The sequence below is a fragment of the Poromitra crassiceps genome (assembly GCF_964638095.1).
Source record: "Poromitra crassiceps genome assembly, chromosome: 15".
In the NCBI taxonomy this organism is placed as follows: Eukaryota; Metazoa; Chordata; class Actinopteri; order Beryciformes; family Melamphaidae; genus Poromitra; species Poromitra crassiceps.
This window is the reverse complement of record NC_139634.1, coordinates 26962336-26976240: the sequence shown is the minus strand read 5'-3', so window position 1 is coordinate 26976240 and position 13905 is coordinate 26962336. Positions and strand designations below refer to the sequence as shown.

The 13905-nt window shown below is 41.4% G+C and overlaps 1 protein-coding gene across 1 annotated transcript in view; it reads left to right on the top strand.

Annotated features, from left to right (window-relative positions):
• LOC310790435 (ecto-NOX disulfide-thiol exchanger 2-like) overlaps nucleotides 1-13905 on the top strand; it is a gene marked incomplete at both ends in the record, with an annotated part of 93556 nt that overhangs the window by 55780 nt on the left and 23871 nt on the right. Inside the window, one exon of the mRNA XM_083652124.1 lies at nucleotides 8902-9022. Coding sequence (XP_083508250.1) covers nucleotides 8902-9022 — 121 coding nt within the window. The remainder of the gene's footprint in view (nucleotides 1-8901; nucleotides 9023-13905) is intronic.

The window sequence follows — 13905 nt, the reverse complement described above, 5'->3', positions numbered from 1 at the left end:
AGCTTTAAAAATGTGCCCGCTGAGGATATCATAACAAGTACATAAGCAATCCCAAAAAGGCGAGTAAAGGTTGGTAAATGGCGTATACCTGCATTTACCCCCCCCTACAGCCCTGAATTTAAAGGCTGATAAAAGATAGATAAAAAGATCAAATTCATTTAAAAGCACAAGCGAAATGCATTGCATTAAAATAACACAACAAATAATCCCACTCATACACAAACAATAGTATACTTAAGCAATATAGCATGAGAGCTAGTGTGTTGTGGCAAATATATCCCGCTGATCAGTTGTTATCCCACTCGGCCTGCGGCCTCGTGGGATAACAACTGATCAGCGGGATATATGCCACAACACACGCTTTTTTTTTTTTTTATAAAACGGTTTCCAAGTATGATAATATAAATATAATAATAATACTATAAGTCCGACTGGCATGGTATTCTGATTGAGTCAGTTGAAACACTACTGTAAGGCGGGACCTCTAGCAAGAAGATAGATGTGCGGGTGATTTGATTGGATCGTTCTGGAGACTGAAGTTGACATTGGCCAATCCTGGCGCTTGCTGAGAAGCTGAGAGCTTTCTGGAAAAGCCGACAGGCAGCTCGAGCGCAGCGCTGCATTCTCAGCGCTTGCTGAGAAGCTGAGTGCTTTCTGCAAAGCCCGACACCAACTAACGTTACGGGGTTAAATGCGGGGTTAAATGCGGGGTTAACAGCCTTTTTTTTGCAAAGAAGACATTAGCCCGCATCTATTCTTGTACAAAACATAATTTTCTGCGAAGTATTAGTAAAGTTATAAGCGAAGATCGATTCACAAGGATCTGACAGCTGTCTCCGCCATTTGTTTTTTTTGAGGTAACCAAAGGCTTTTAGTAAGAGAGTTGCCATGGCAACCAATAACCCATGGCCATGGGTTATTGGAGTGGGTTATTGGATTTATACAATGGCTGTGAACCAATCAGATTGCTTGATTTGAGAGAGCCGTTTTATAATGTGGTATAATCACACACAAAGAAAACACATTATCATCATCGTCAAAAGGGCCTTTCTGTGTGGAGTTTGCATGTTCTCACCGTGCCTCCCGGGGGTTTCCTTCATATAGGAACCCTCTTCACCAAAACATGCAATATCCTGGTTGCTAATGTGGTTCCTCCTCTGGTCGTTAAGGGCGCCTGTTCAGAGGGAGGGGAACTGGTTGGAATAGCGTGAACCTCCCACGTGCTATGTCCTACCGGTGAAGCTTCCTCTGTCAGGTGAAAAGAAGCGGCTGGCTAACTGCCCATGTCTCGGAGGAAGCATGGAGCCAGTTTCGGCTCTCCCCAGATCGGCAGAGGGTGGAGCATCAACCAGGATAAATAAATTACGTTAGCACTAATGGGAGATAAAAAATGGGATAAAAAAAAATCGGGGGAAAAAAACAAACAAACAAAGAAAACACATTATGACTCAAGCTTTTGTCACATGTGGCTGAAACAGTCTCTCTGTTGAATGTCAGCGAGGCTCTTATCTTTGTGAATATTTATGTACAATATCGAAAGAGAAAGACGTTGATTCTGTTCCGTCCCCCGCAGATCTATGAAAATGCTAATTCCTTTCCAGAAATAGATCTATGACATTAACAAACATTCAGAGCTGTTGCTAGGAGCTGCCCACATTAGTGTTTTGGTAAATTAATCACACTTTACACTTTAACCTATGATTAGTGATTTGCTGTTACCCACTGTTGTTAACCCTTTTTAGCACATATGCTGAATCTGGATGTAGGCTACAGTATGTTCAAATCCCAATGACATAAGTGTGTCTCATCATCAGCTCCAGGCCAACGCCTCCATCAGTGTATCAGTAATAGGCCAAACTGTCTCGCCATCTGTAAACCAGAAGGATGTAGCACATATAATACATATATATTCAAAGATACCCAGCCCTAATCATGAGTACGGATATTGACACATTACTCGGATGACACGCGTACTGGTAAAAAGTACACTACAGTATCTGTACCGGATACTCATTTCATCGGAGTACTTGGCTTAACCCTGATACATATTTCTATTTGTCTTTTTACTTTTTCGCTTCCTTTTTTCTCTAGTCTGCACTGCTCAATTGAATTGTGTATCCCTTTGTTTTGAGATGAGAGATGATGAGATTAACTTTATTATCCCCGAGGGGAAATTTGTTTCAGGCACAAAGGTTGGTACAACTGCTTAACATATAGTGTCAGTAACACAGAAACACAAACAACAATGGACAATAGACAGAGTTTGGTTCCATCAGCACAGAGAAATGAACTCATGTCCCAAGAGGCGTGTGGGGGAACTAAGTCCCCACCAAGTGAAACAACTTGGCTTTGGCCAACAGAAACTAATCCTATTAGTCATAATGGTGACATCACATACGAGGAAATTAAAGTCAACCAAAGTAAACCAACTAAGTGTCCACAGTAAAGTGCAATTTGTGCCAATGTCACAGGGAAAGAAGACAGCAAATTTAATAATGTCTTAGACTGTTTTCAATAATGAAGACTACTTCACTAGTCAATGATTGTTTATCCATCCCATTCACTAATCCATGGTTCCTTTCCATTCATCTCTCTCTCCCCTGCAGCAACGCCCTCAGGTTACATCAGCCATTCATAAATATGCACGCCCTCTTTATCCCTGTCCAATCAATGACTCCCACGCTTTCCCTCTCTTCGGCTGTTGCCAATCACCTAAATGAAGTTCTATTTAAGACTCTTGCAAGTTGTAACTCACCCTGTTTGTTCACCCATATAGCTGCTGTTCCTGTGTTGCTGCTGCTTCGCCCCTCCTCCTCCCCTGAACACCACCAATGTCATGACTCCAGTAGAACTCCCTATGGGGGTTCTCTATCCTATAAATCACTGACGTCCTCCTCTTGTCTCAGAGGAGCGTCATCATTCCATGGAGTCATTCGCCAAATCTAAGTGTTGTTTTATCATTAAAGTTTATCGTACTTTCCTTCTAGTCTCTCATGATTGAAATACATTTGGTTGACTTTATCCCCCTATCTGATGAGACTGCCTAAAACAGCATTATAGAACGTCATCATCATCTTGGTACTTATGCCGAATAATCTGAGCCTCCTGAGGAAGTGGAGTCGCTGACCTAATTGCTACACAGGTGATCAACATGAAAACTCCACTTGAGAGAGCTGTCAATGTAAATGCCCAGATACTTGTACGAATTTACCAGTTCAATGCAGCTATTCTCAATGATCACAGGGTCATGGGCGGCCACCTCTCTAGGGTAGAATATAATTTATTTCGTTTTTTTTTGTGTTAAGGATAAGGTAGTTATCCTTACACCAGGCCAGGAACGCATCAATCTCTCCATGGTACGCTGAGGGGCAGTCAGCCTCCTTCAACAAGCTCAGGATGATTGTGTCATCAGAGAATTTGATGATATAGTTGTTGGGGTGAGCTGTTGGTACAAGCCGTGAACAGGAAAGGGGAGCTCACGCCCCCTTGTGGGACGCCCGTACTGCAGCGTTTACCCGTGGAGAGGGTGCCGTTCACCATGACCTGTTGGTGTCTGTTAATTAAAAGAGAATAAAACCATTTAATAATATACGGGTTGACACACATATCCCTTAGTTTGCTTACAAGTAAATAAGGCTGAACTGTGTCGAAGGCGGAACTAAAATCAGCAAATAAAACACGGGCATAAGCCTTTTTTTTTTTTTAAATATGTGCATGCTGTTTTTCGTTGAATAAAAAAGTAACTCTATATTTGCCACTCCAGCTACATGCCTGCTCACAGATGCTCTGTTCACACTCATGTTGTGTCTGTCACAGATGCTCTGTTCACACTCATGTTGAGTCTGTCACAGATGTGAATTGGCTGACTTGCGGTCAAGCTCACAACACAGGTTGTCCCTGTGTGCACGCTGCACACAAGGCTAGTTAGATCCAAACCACTAAGCATTTTTGGAGAAAAGCATTACATTTCATTTCATATGTCGATCAACTCTGTATAAGAATGATCTTTTCTTTCAACAAGGACTTTGGTCTACTTTTGTTATTTAATATAAGGTGTGTTTCAGTGTTGTACACTTAAAAAAATAGTGCATTGGAATTGGAATAATAGAATGAAATTCTTCATATCACCAAACTTATAAACTCATTATCAAAGAAGGGTCATTGTAGGGAGGAGATCTACTCCGACCTCCTCATAGGATCCATATCGACCGCCTGCTGCTTATCACCGCAACTGGATCCCCCGAACCTCGGGGAGCTTCCTTCATGTTGGTCAGCAGAGGATCTTTGGTCGTTGGATAAACTGCTTGACTCGTGGATGTTGACATGCGTTGACCCAAGGCTGCCTTTCACAGCAGGGTCATTCGGGCCCCACCGATCCCAAAACCCTTCCAAGAGTACTCTCTGGGAAGGGTCCTTACACTCAGTAAGGACCCTACAGTATATGTGCCTTTATCAGTTTGCCATGCAATAACTACTGTAAGCACAATAGTGATGCTTCTTAGCATCTCCTTAGAACTATGAGTGCCCTCTGATTCACATTGCGGTGTTGAAGTCCCAACTGAGATTGACTTTATTTGTGATGCACCAGTGTGCTGTAACAATGTGCAATTTGCCATTGACTATATTTACATATTTATGGAAACGTGCAGGAACAGCTATGTAGCAAGCAAGCAGAAAGTGAGCTAAAAGGAAGCAGTGGAAAGTTGGCAAGATCAAAGACAGACCACAAGTACTGTACTATAAAAGTCATGGATATCTATGGCAACATCAACCAAAAGATCTTAAACAGCTTCTCTTGAGAGCTCAGTAAATGAGGTGTGATAACAATGTATGAAAGATTCAAGATTCAAGAGCTTCATTTGCCCCCACTGGGGCAATTGCTTGTGCAATAGAGGGAGAACACATAAAACACAAAGACATGAAACATACACAGTAATAAAAACATACACAGTCAAGTGTAAATAGTGCATTAATAATAAATAGTACACAGCAACATACAGCACTGGCTACCTTTTCCTCACAGAGATAAGGAGGGAGATGGCACAGCGTATAAATGAGTGCTTATCTGTTCGTTTTCATTGGTGGAATTCTGAAAGCAGTGCAAATAAGTTGTTGTATACCCTGTACTTATTTCTGTCTTTTTCCTGGTATTTTTGTTGGTTGATTTTCTTGGTTTACCCATTTGTTTTATTAGATTTTTTTCTTTTCTTTTCATTTATTGATTGATTGAAATTATTTATTTCAAACAGTTAAAACAATACATAAAGTGAAAAAAACAGTAAACATAACAGTCTAATAGACTTCATCAAAAGGAAAATACGTAAACTCAAAAGGTGAACTGTTTGAAAAGGGTCAGGAAGAAGCCTAGGCTTATCGAGTCCTGCCCCCAAATCATTCATAAACAAATTCATACATCCCTATATATGCATATCCCAACTCTCACGCTCCTCCACACACGCTCATGTATACATGTATACACATACATACATATATATGTATGTATATACACAAACGTACACAAACTTACCCATACACACACAATATCATAAATCCACCCACATATCCCTATCAATACTTATTCCTAATAATACATTCCAATATTACCCCAAAAACCCAATGCTTTGATCTTAACACATTGAATGCCAGCCATGTTTTCATTCCTGTAGGTAAGTTGTGCCAGGGGTGTTTTTGACGATTCTGGCTCATTTTAGAACAGCCGAGGAATTCTTTTCTGTTAAGAATTCATGAACACCAATCATCTAAAAATAACTAATAGAATGTGTGCTTTCTCTGTCTAAAAGAGTTAGTTTGCAGAGTTAGTAGTTATGTAGATATTAGCCGTTGAGTACAGCATGGTTTCAGCGTCTGGAAATTTATTCAGAGATAAATGGCTTTTTGTGAAACAGTCACTTTAACCATTCATTTTTGGCATCAGTAAGACCGTCAGACATTCTAAACAATAGTTTTGAACAGTAATTTCCTCCATAACAACAGGAAACACCCCTCTCATTCAAACTCCTCCCTCCGTGTGTCTTCTCCTCCTTCCTCCTGGCTGTACAGCGGGCGTGTCAGAAGCGCTTTTGCTGCTGCCTGCCTGTGTGCCTGCCTGCCTGCTTGCCTGCGTGCGGACGCTCCTTGTGCGAGTCAAGATGGGCCGGGGAATGCGTGGGCGATGGGCAGATGTTGATTCTGGCCTTTCTGAGGTGTTTCAAAGTGTGTTTCACCTATGATCTATTTTGCAAATCGCTCTCCGGTCTCTGTGTGCTGCTGCCGGTGCGCGGCCGCTCTCAGGCAAGACAAGTCTTGAATGGATTACTGTAAAATCGCCACGGCATTTCCTTGAACGGCTTGGTCCCGCGGCAGTTTTTTCTTTGATTTCGGTCGTCTGGGGGAGCACTGTCAACACTTAGTGGGTCGGTAAAATAGATTATACACATTATCTTGCTCCAATAGTGATCTCGAAGATGTAAAAGTTGTTGATTGATGTCCCACCGTCAAAAAAAAAAAAATGTTTATGTAAGACGAGTAAACTCGGCTCTGGCACTTAAGCGTTGGATTATGTAAGACGAATTATTTCGGCTATGGCACTTAAGGTGTTAACATGTGCTGAACCAATGGATCTAAGAATTTATCCAATGTACACAACAATTCTTTACATAATGTATATTACAATATAATATACATCATGCACACCATATATTATACATTATATGCATAATAACTTCATTACACATACAATAATTTTTATACATATATGTAATATTAATGTACAGAATACACTTCAGACCAGGCGCACACACCCACCAATAACACAGTAATACTCTACCAGGGAAAAAAAGGACATTGCCAAAAAACAGCAAGAATCCGAGTAACTCAAGATTCAAGATTCAATGTATTTCTTGATTAAATATTTTTTTGAATTAGATTTGAAAATGGAGATATTAGAACTTTCTTTGATCCTGTCATCCAGTCTGTTCCAAAGAGTCACCCCATAGACTGTAATACACATGCTCTTAAGAGTAGTGCGAGCACATGGCTGTTTCAAATTATATTTACCTCTTAAATCATAGCATCCTTCTCTGTCTGCATTTTTTGAATATTACCAGGAAGTAGATTGTTCCTCGCTTTGAACATAATTAGTGCGGTTTTCGAATCAATCAAATCCATCAGTTTCAATGCATTTGACTTTATAAATATTGGGTTAGTGTGTTCCAAATAACCTACCTTATGAACAATCCTTATTGCTTTTTTTAGAAACTGATTGTATGATTGTCTGTTCTTCTATTTCCCATTTGTTTATCCTATATAGTGTGTTTTTTTTTAGAGTGATTATTACTAGAAAGGGTAGGGTGGAGACGATGCGCTGTGGGTGCACTTCTTTTTTTTTCATCAGCACAAACATGCCCTGATGAAGGCCATTGTTTGCTGGCCGAAACATGTTGGCGTGTACTTGTTTTTAATTGTTCTATAATGAACTAGCCATCTATTAAAGGTTTTTTACTTTTGTACCTGAAGAGCTGCCTTAGTTTCCCTTCTTTTTTCAATTTTGATGTCCCTCCAACTAAAGAGCACCTTCAAGGTGTACTCCACACTCCTGATATCCACCTGAGCACTTCTGTTTGCTGCCTGATGCTCAATAGCCTATTTGAATCCTGCTGTCTTTTATCTGTTTTATATTTTCACATGGTCTTAACCAGAGAGAAGAGGCCTCCTACATGATAACAGATAGAACAGCTGCACTTTCACACTCTGTGTGTGTGTGTGTGTGTGTGTGTGTGTGTGTGTGTGTGTGTGTGTGTGTGTGTGTGTGTGTGTGTGTGTGTGTGCGTGCGTGCGTGTGTGTGTGTGCGTGCGTGCGTGTGTGTATGTATATGTGTGTCCATGGTCGGGGTCAGTCTGCCTATGATTTTGGCTCCGTTTCTTGCTCTCTCTTGTTTGTCAGCTCAGAGGTAGGTAGCTAGGACAAAATTATCTCAGATGCAGGTCAACCTGAACCCACAAAATTAGAGTTAAATTACAGCTGGTCACAGCGAGCAATGGTGCATAATAAGACCTCGATCAAGTAGTATTTGTGCATAATTCAAAGTGCTTTTCAATTGAAGAGTTTACCTTGTGGTAATTCAAATAGTGTCAGGCAATTTGTCAGTCACAGAAAAGCGTGCTTACTTGGTTTTAAAATGTTACTGTGATTGCCCCCAACTTTCTCACGTGCGTGCGTGTGTACGTGCATTCGTGCGTGTGTGTATGTATTTGTGCGTGTGTATGTGCGTTCGTGCGTGTGTGTGTGCACGTGTGTGTGTGTGTGTGTGTGTGTGAGGGCTTGTTATTCCCTCCACCTGGTCCAGATGTACAGTATGTGTGTGTTGGCAGACTAGCTCTCTGGCCTCTGTTAGCCTGGAGCTGAGAGCCATGGAGACACTAGACAGATGGCTGTGTGTCTGCAGCGTGACTTTCACTATCCAAGTGTGTTGTGTGTGTTCACCCAGTCACCAGATTTACATGCTGGCATTGTAAGTTTTTATTTGGTTGGTGTGTTTGTTCTTGTGAAGTATTGGTCAATTAATCACATTCCTAATGCCACATTGAAACATTAATGGCAAGTGTGTGTATATATGCGGTATATATCTGTGTACGCACGTGTTGTCTGTATACATACAGTATATATACTGTATACATACAGTATATATACTGTATATATACTGTATATATACATACTGTATATATACTGTATACATACTATATATACTGTATATATATACAGTATATATACTGTATGTATACAGTATATATACATACTGTATATATACTGTATATATACAGTATATATACTGTATGTATACAGTATATATACTGTATGCACTATAGATATTTACCTGCTGCTCCTGCCGTCATCTTTTGCAGGAGATTAGAAACATGCACAACGAGCAGCTGATGGGCATCAGGCGAGAGGAGGAGATGGAGATGTCTGACGACGACATGGAGGACGCCCCCGCTGCCGACAGCAAGGACCCTGAGGACTCAGGTACATTGACTGATACTCAGCAGTGTATAGAGGAATTTGAGGAGGTGGTATATTGCTACAGAGGACATGGATGTATCGTGATGCTACCATCCTACACACATTATATAGTATTGTTTTGGCTGAAAAATAAGTTTTCTCTGTACACCCCAGAAAAAAGCTGCAGTATAGGAAACTTTGCACTTGTGGCAGTGAGAGATGTTGGTTTGGATTTTTGCAAATTTGAAGGACTTCATTACCAATAAATTATGTAACCTGACTGACATCAGTAACCTGCATACTCCTCAGACCTAAATGTCCTCTTCGTAGTGGCTGGTGGAGGTGGATGTTCGTTAAGAACAAATGTAAATGTGTAACTATGTTTTATCACTATCCCTATTCACACATACGTTCCCACTAGACGCCTTGCTTTAGCTCTCACTACTAATAACACTAAAGCTTAATTTATACTTATTATAAAGTGTCGCTCAGCACATGGTCGCAGACGAAAAAGAAAGTGTCGCTCATGGTGTTGCATTTACACTTCAGAAGACGTTCGCCTCGGTTCAACGGTCACGTGACACTCGAACGCTATAAGCAGCTGCAGACAAGAGAGGGAACGAAATGCACAGTGAAACCACCTCGAAGGCAAGATGTAACGTACTTGGCTGCAGCCGCATATAAACGGCACACAACCACACAACTCACCTCCTCTCTCTCTGGGAAGTTGGTCACGACGTTCTTTGTGATTTTCACGAAGTCATACATCAAGGACAGGCTGATAAAAATAGCGGGGACATGTTCATTCATTTCAATCAAGCGAAAACTAGCGGGTGGACCCCAACCAAAACAAGGAAGCCAAGTGCGTGCCGTCTATATAGCCAATCAGACTTGCGCGATACTATAACGTAGTCAGCGACACTAGACATTTCACCAGGTAGCAGACACTGCTCGCCGACACTTGAAAGTGTCGACTCAAGTCCTCATTTCTGTCGGCGACCATTTCAAAAGTGTCGGCAGACGAAGCATAAATTGGGCTTAAGTGTGACTGTAACTGAGAAAGTCACGTTAATATTTATATAACGAATGAAATATTAATAGCTGTTGCTGAACAGAGTTGGTTTCAGCTACAGACGTTTGACAGAGGTGAATTTGACAGATTTACTGTGGCAATTCACAATGAGACACTCATCACCACCAAGAAAACTAGGGCAGATGAAGATGAAATGGGACAAACAAACAAAAATAACTTTTTTTTTTTTTTTTTGTTTATTTAGCACATATTCAAACATACAAAAATACTGATACGGTAGTTATCAACACGACAATAAATGTGCAAAGTAGAGGCAGGGGACCCGCAAGGGCCTATACGAGGCCTCTACTTGTATAACATCATAAGTAGAAATAAAATCAGTAAGTATGAAATAAAATTTAAATTTAATGAACAAAAAGAAAGAAAAAAAAGTAAAGAAGAAGAGATAAAAACATGTATGCAGATAAGAGATGTTATTGATTTAACAGGGTTTTTTTCATTCTTGATTTGAGAATAGGCAATGATTGACAGGTTCTGATTGAAGGGGGGGTGGAATTCCATAAGGATGGACCTCTATACCTAATGTTAAATTGACCTAAATTTGTGGGGGAAAATGGAAGGTGAATGTTATGTGATTGTCTGGTTGGATATGAGTGAACATTAGAGTTCAGTACAAAGAAATTATAAAATACAGTAGGTAAAAATAATTCTTGGTGCATACATTTATACATAAAAACAGTAGTCTGATATACGTTTATATCGAAGATTGACAATATGTTTAGTTGCCTGAACAGAGGGGCCTTAAGAGACTTAAGACTTAAAACTTAAGAGTAGTGATGCAATGTTATTTGTGGAGGCCATTCATTCCAGTAGCTCCATTTACACCCAGGCAGGCTTGTTCTGTGGAATTGTAACTGTAGGAGAAAATTAGCCACATAGGCTTGACTTGACTGTGGACTACATTCATTCCCTAACCCCAAATCATAACGTTAGCCGGCCCTCACCACCAGTAAGCTCAACTCTTAACCTAAACCTAAATCCTAATCCTTATTCTATCCTTCAAATTGCTGATGTACTTTGCATACCCTCCCCCCCTTCTGAAAATAACAAAATAAGGGATGTTATGTGGAGATTTTCCAATGCAGCTTCAATGGAGTTTGCTAGAAGTTTTTGAGTTATCTAAAACAACAACATCAGTAAGCATGAGAATCAAAGAGTAAGGGCTTTTTGGCCAATCTGTTGAATCTGTTATTATGAATCTGTAATTCCCTCCACAATTGCTCTCTTGATAAGGGAAGACCAAGTGGCGATAGAAAATAAATAAATCACTTATATAGATGAGGGGCAAATGGACAATTAATTGAGAGGATGTCCAAATATTTTAATAGGCAGATTGCAGCGTTTGGCAGACATGTGCCATGGAGTACCAAGTGTATGTAGTAGGCTTTCATCAACCAGGTGAGTTCACCTAGTAGCTCACCTTCAGCCAGAGAGAGGAACTCATTTCACTGAGTAGCTCACCTTCAGCCAGAGAGAGGAACTCATTTCACTGAGTAGCTCCCCTTCAGCCAGAGAGGGGAACTCATTTCACTGAGTAGCTCCCCTTCAGCCAGAGAGGGGAACTCATTTCACTGAGTAGCTCACCTTCAGCCAGAGAGAGGAACTAATTTCACTGAGTAGCTCCCCTTCAGCCAGAGAGGGGAATTCATTACACTGAGTAGCTCACCTTCAGCCAGAGAGAGGAACTCATTTCACTGAGTAGCTCACCTTCAGCCAGAGAGAGGAACTCATTTCACTGAGTAGCTCACCTTCAGCCAGAGAGAGGAACTCATTTCACTGAGTAGCTCACCTTCAGCCAGAGAGGGGAACTCATTTCACTGAGTAGCTCACCTTCAGCCAGAGAGGGGAACTCATTTCACTGAGTAGCTCACCTTCAGCCAGAGAGGGGAACTCATTACACTGAGTAGCTCACCTTCAGCCAGAGAGAGGAACTCATTTCACTGAGTAGCTCAACTTCAGCCAGAGAGGGGAACTCATTTCACTGAGTAGCTCACCTTCAGCCAGAGAGAGGAACTCATTTCACTGAGTAGCTCACCTTCAGCCAGAGAGGGGAACTCATTTCACTGAGTAGCTCACCTTCAGCCAGAGAGAGGAACTAATTTCACTGAGTAGCTCACCTTCAGCCAGAGAGGGGAACTCATTTCACTGAGTAGCTCACCTTCAGCCAGAGAGAGGAACTCATTTCACTGAGTAGCTCACCTTCAGCCAGAGAGAGGAACTCATTTCACTGAGTAGCTCACCTTCAGCCAGAGAGGGGAACTCATTTCACTGAGTAGCTCACCTTCAGCCAGAGAGGGGAACTCATTTCACTGAGTAGCTCACCTTCAGCCAGAGAGAGGAACTCATTTCACTGAGTAGCTCACCTTCAGCCAGAGAGGGGAACTCATTACATGGATTCACTTGACATAGTATTTGGTTAGAATTAAACTATGCAGGCTCTTGGCATTCCATGGCACATGGCTGCTTGTCCCTGACGTTGACTATAACCCCCAAAGTGGAATGTGTCTTTCACTTAGTAGCCATAGCATGACAAACAGCACGTGTCATTAAATCAACCAGATTATCAACCATGCCAGAAATCAACACAGTGAGAAGCACTTGTAACAGGTATAGACAGGTCTGAAATATCCACATAATGCGGATAAAAGCCATGGTCGATTTGCTTTTCTTTCTCTTTTTTGTGTGTGTGTGTGTGTCTTGTATTTGTACTTTTGACAGTGACCTTTTGTAGCTACTAGCTATTATTGTTACATTTCAGGAATGAAAGAAACACATTCAGCTGTGTCTTTCATAAGCAGATTCAAGCGTGAACACAAATTTAGCTCACATTTTTTCTGCTTTCACGGCTAAGAATCTCCAACTGTGCTTTGACACACATCAGTGCAGTGACTTGTCCACTATTGCACACAAGCGGTGGGACTAAATTTGAGTATAATTGATATTTCAAATTGCTGACCCAAGAGGAAATATGATTAACATCAACTTATTAACACCAATTCAATTAACAACAATCAGAGGCAAATTGGATTAACAATGTGTCATTATAAACAACATTGTCATTTGGTCTATATTTGTCAGTTGTATTGTCCAAGTCAAATGTAGACATATCTTCTGCTATAATGGTCAAAAAGCAAGGTATGACCAAGATCTCATTTGAGATGAGCAAGTTCTGCGTAGATTCGACCAGCGACTTGCTTGGCCCATTGCATGATGGTTAGAAAAGTTGTCCGACTTGCTTCTCCTGCCCGACTGCGTGAGCCACGGGACCCTCGTGAGAGCGAGGCGGGCGCAGATTTGGAGCGAGGCGCCGCAGCTGCTCTCCACCAGCTACAATGTGACCCGACTGCACAGCTCAGAGGATGACGAGAAACGCATAGCATCAAGCTGAGCTCTCATTCGTTCAATACAGTGTATCACACACCCAAATTGAAAAATGTAGAAACTTCAATTTTATATGTATTCCAAGCTGTCACTCCATATTTTACATAAATACCACCTCTAATGCCCGATTTCAAATAAAAATAAGTGATCTGAAGGTCTGGGTCGAGCAGTGAGTGTGGGTGCACATTTTAATTTGTTTAGCAACCGCCGTTAAACAAAACTGTAGAAGACGAAAAGGAGCCGTGAGTGTGGAGTCGGGGGTGTTCCACTTGTTGATGCCTCACCTGACGGCACTCGGCTGCTCTCATCTGCTTTCCAGGCGAGGCAGTCAATCAAACGAGCCCATAGACTTGTGGTTGGAAGCCACATAGTGCGTGGAGTTAAATGTTTGACCCCGCCCACTTTGACTCCACCCTACTCTACTGCTTGCAGT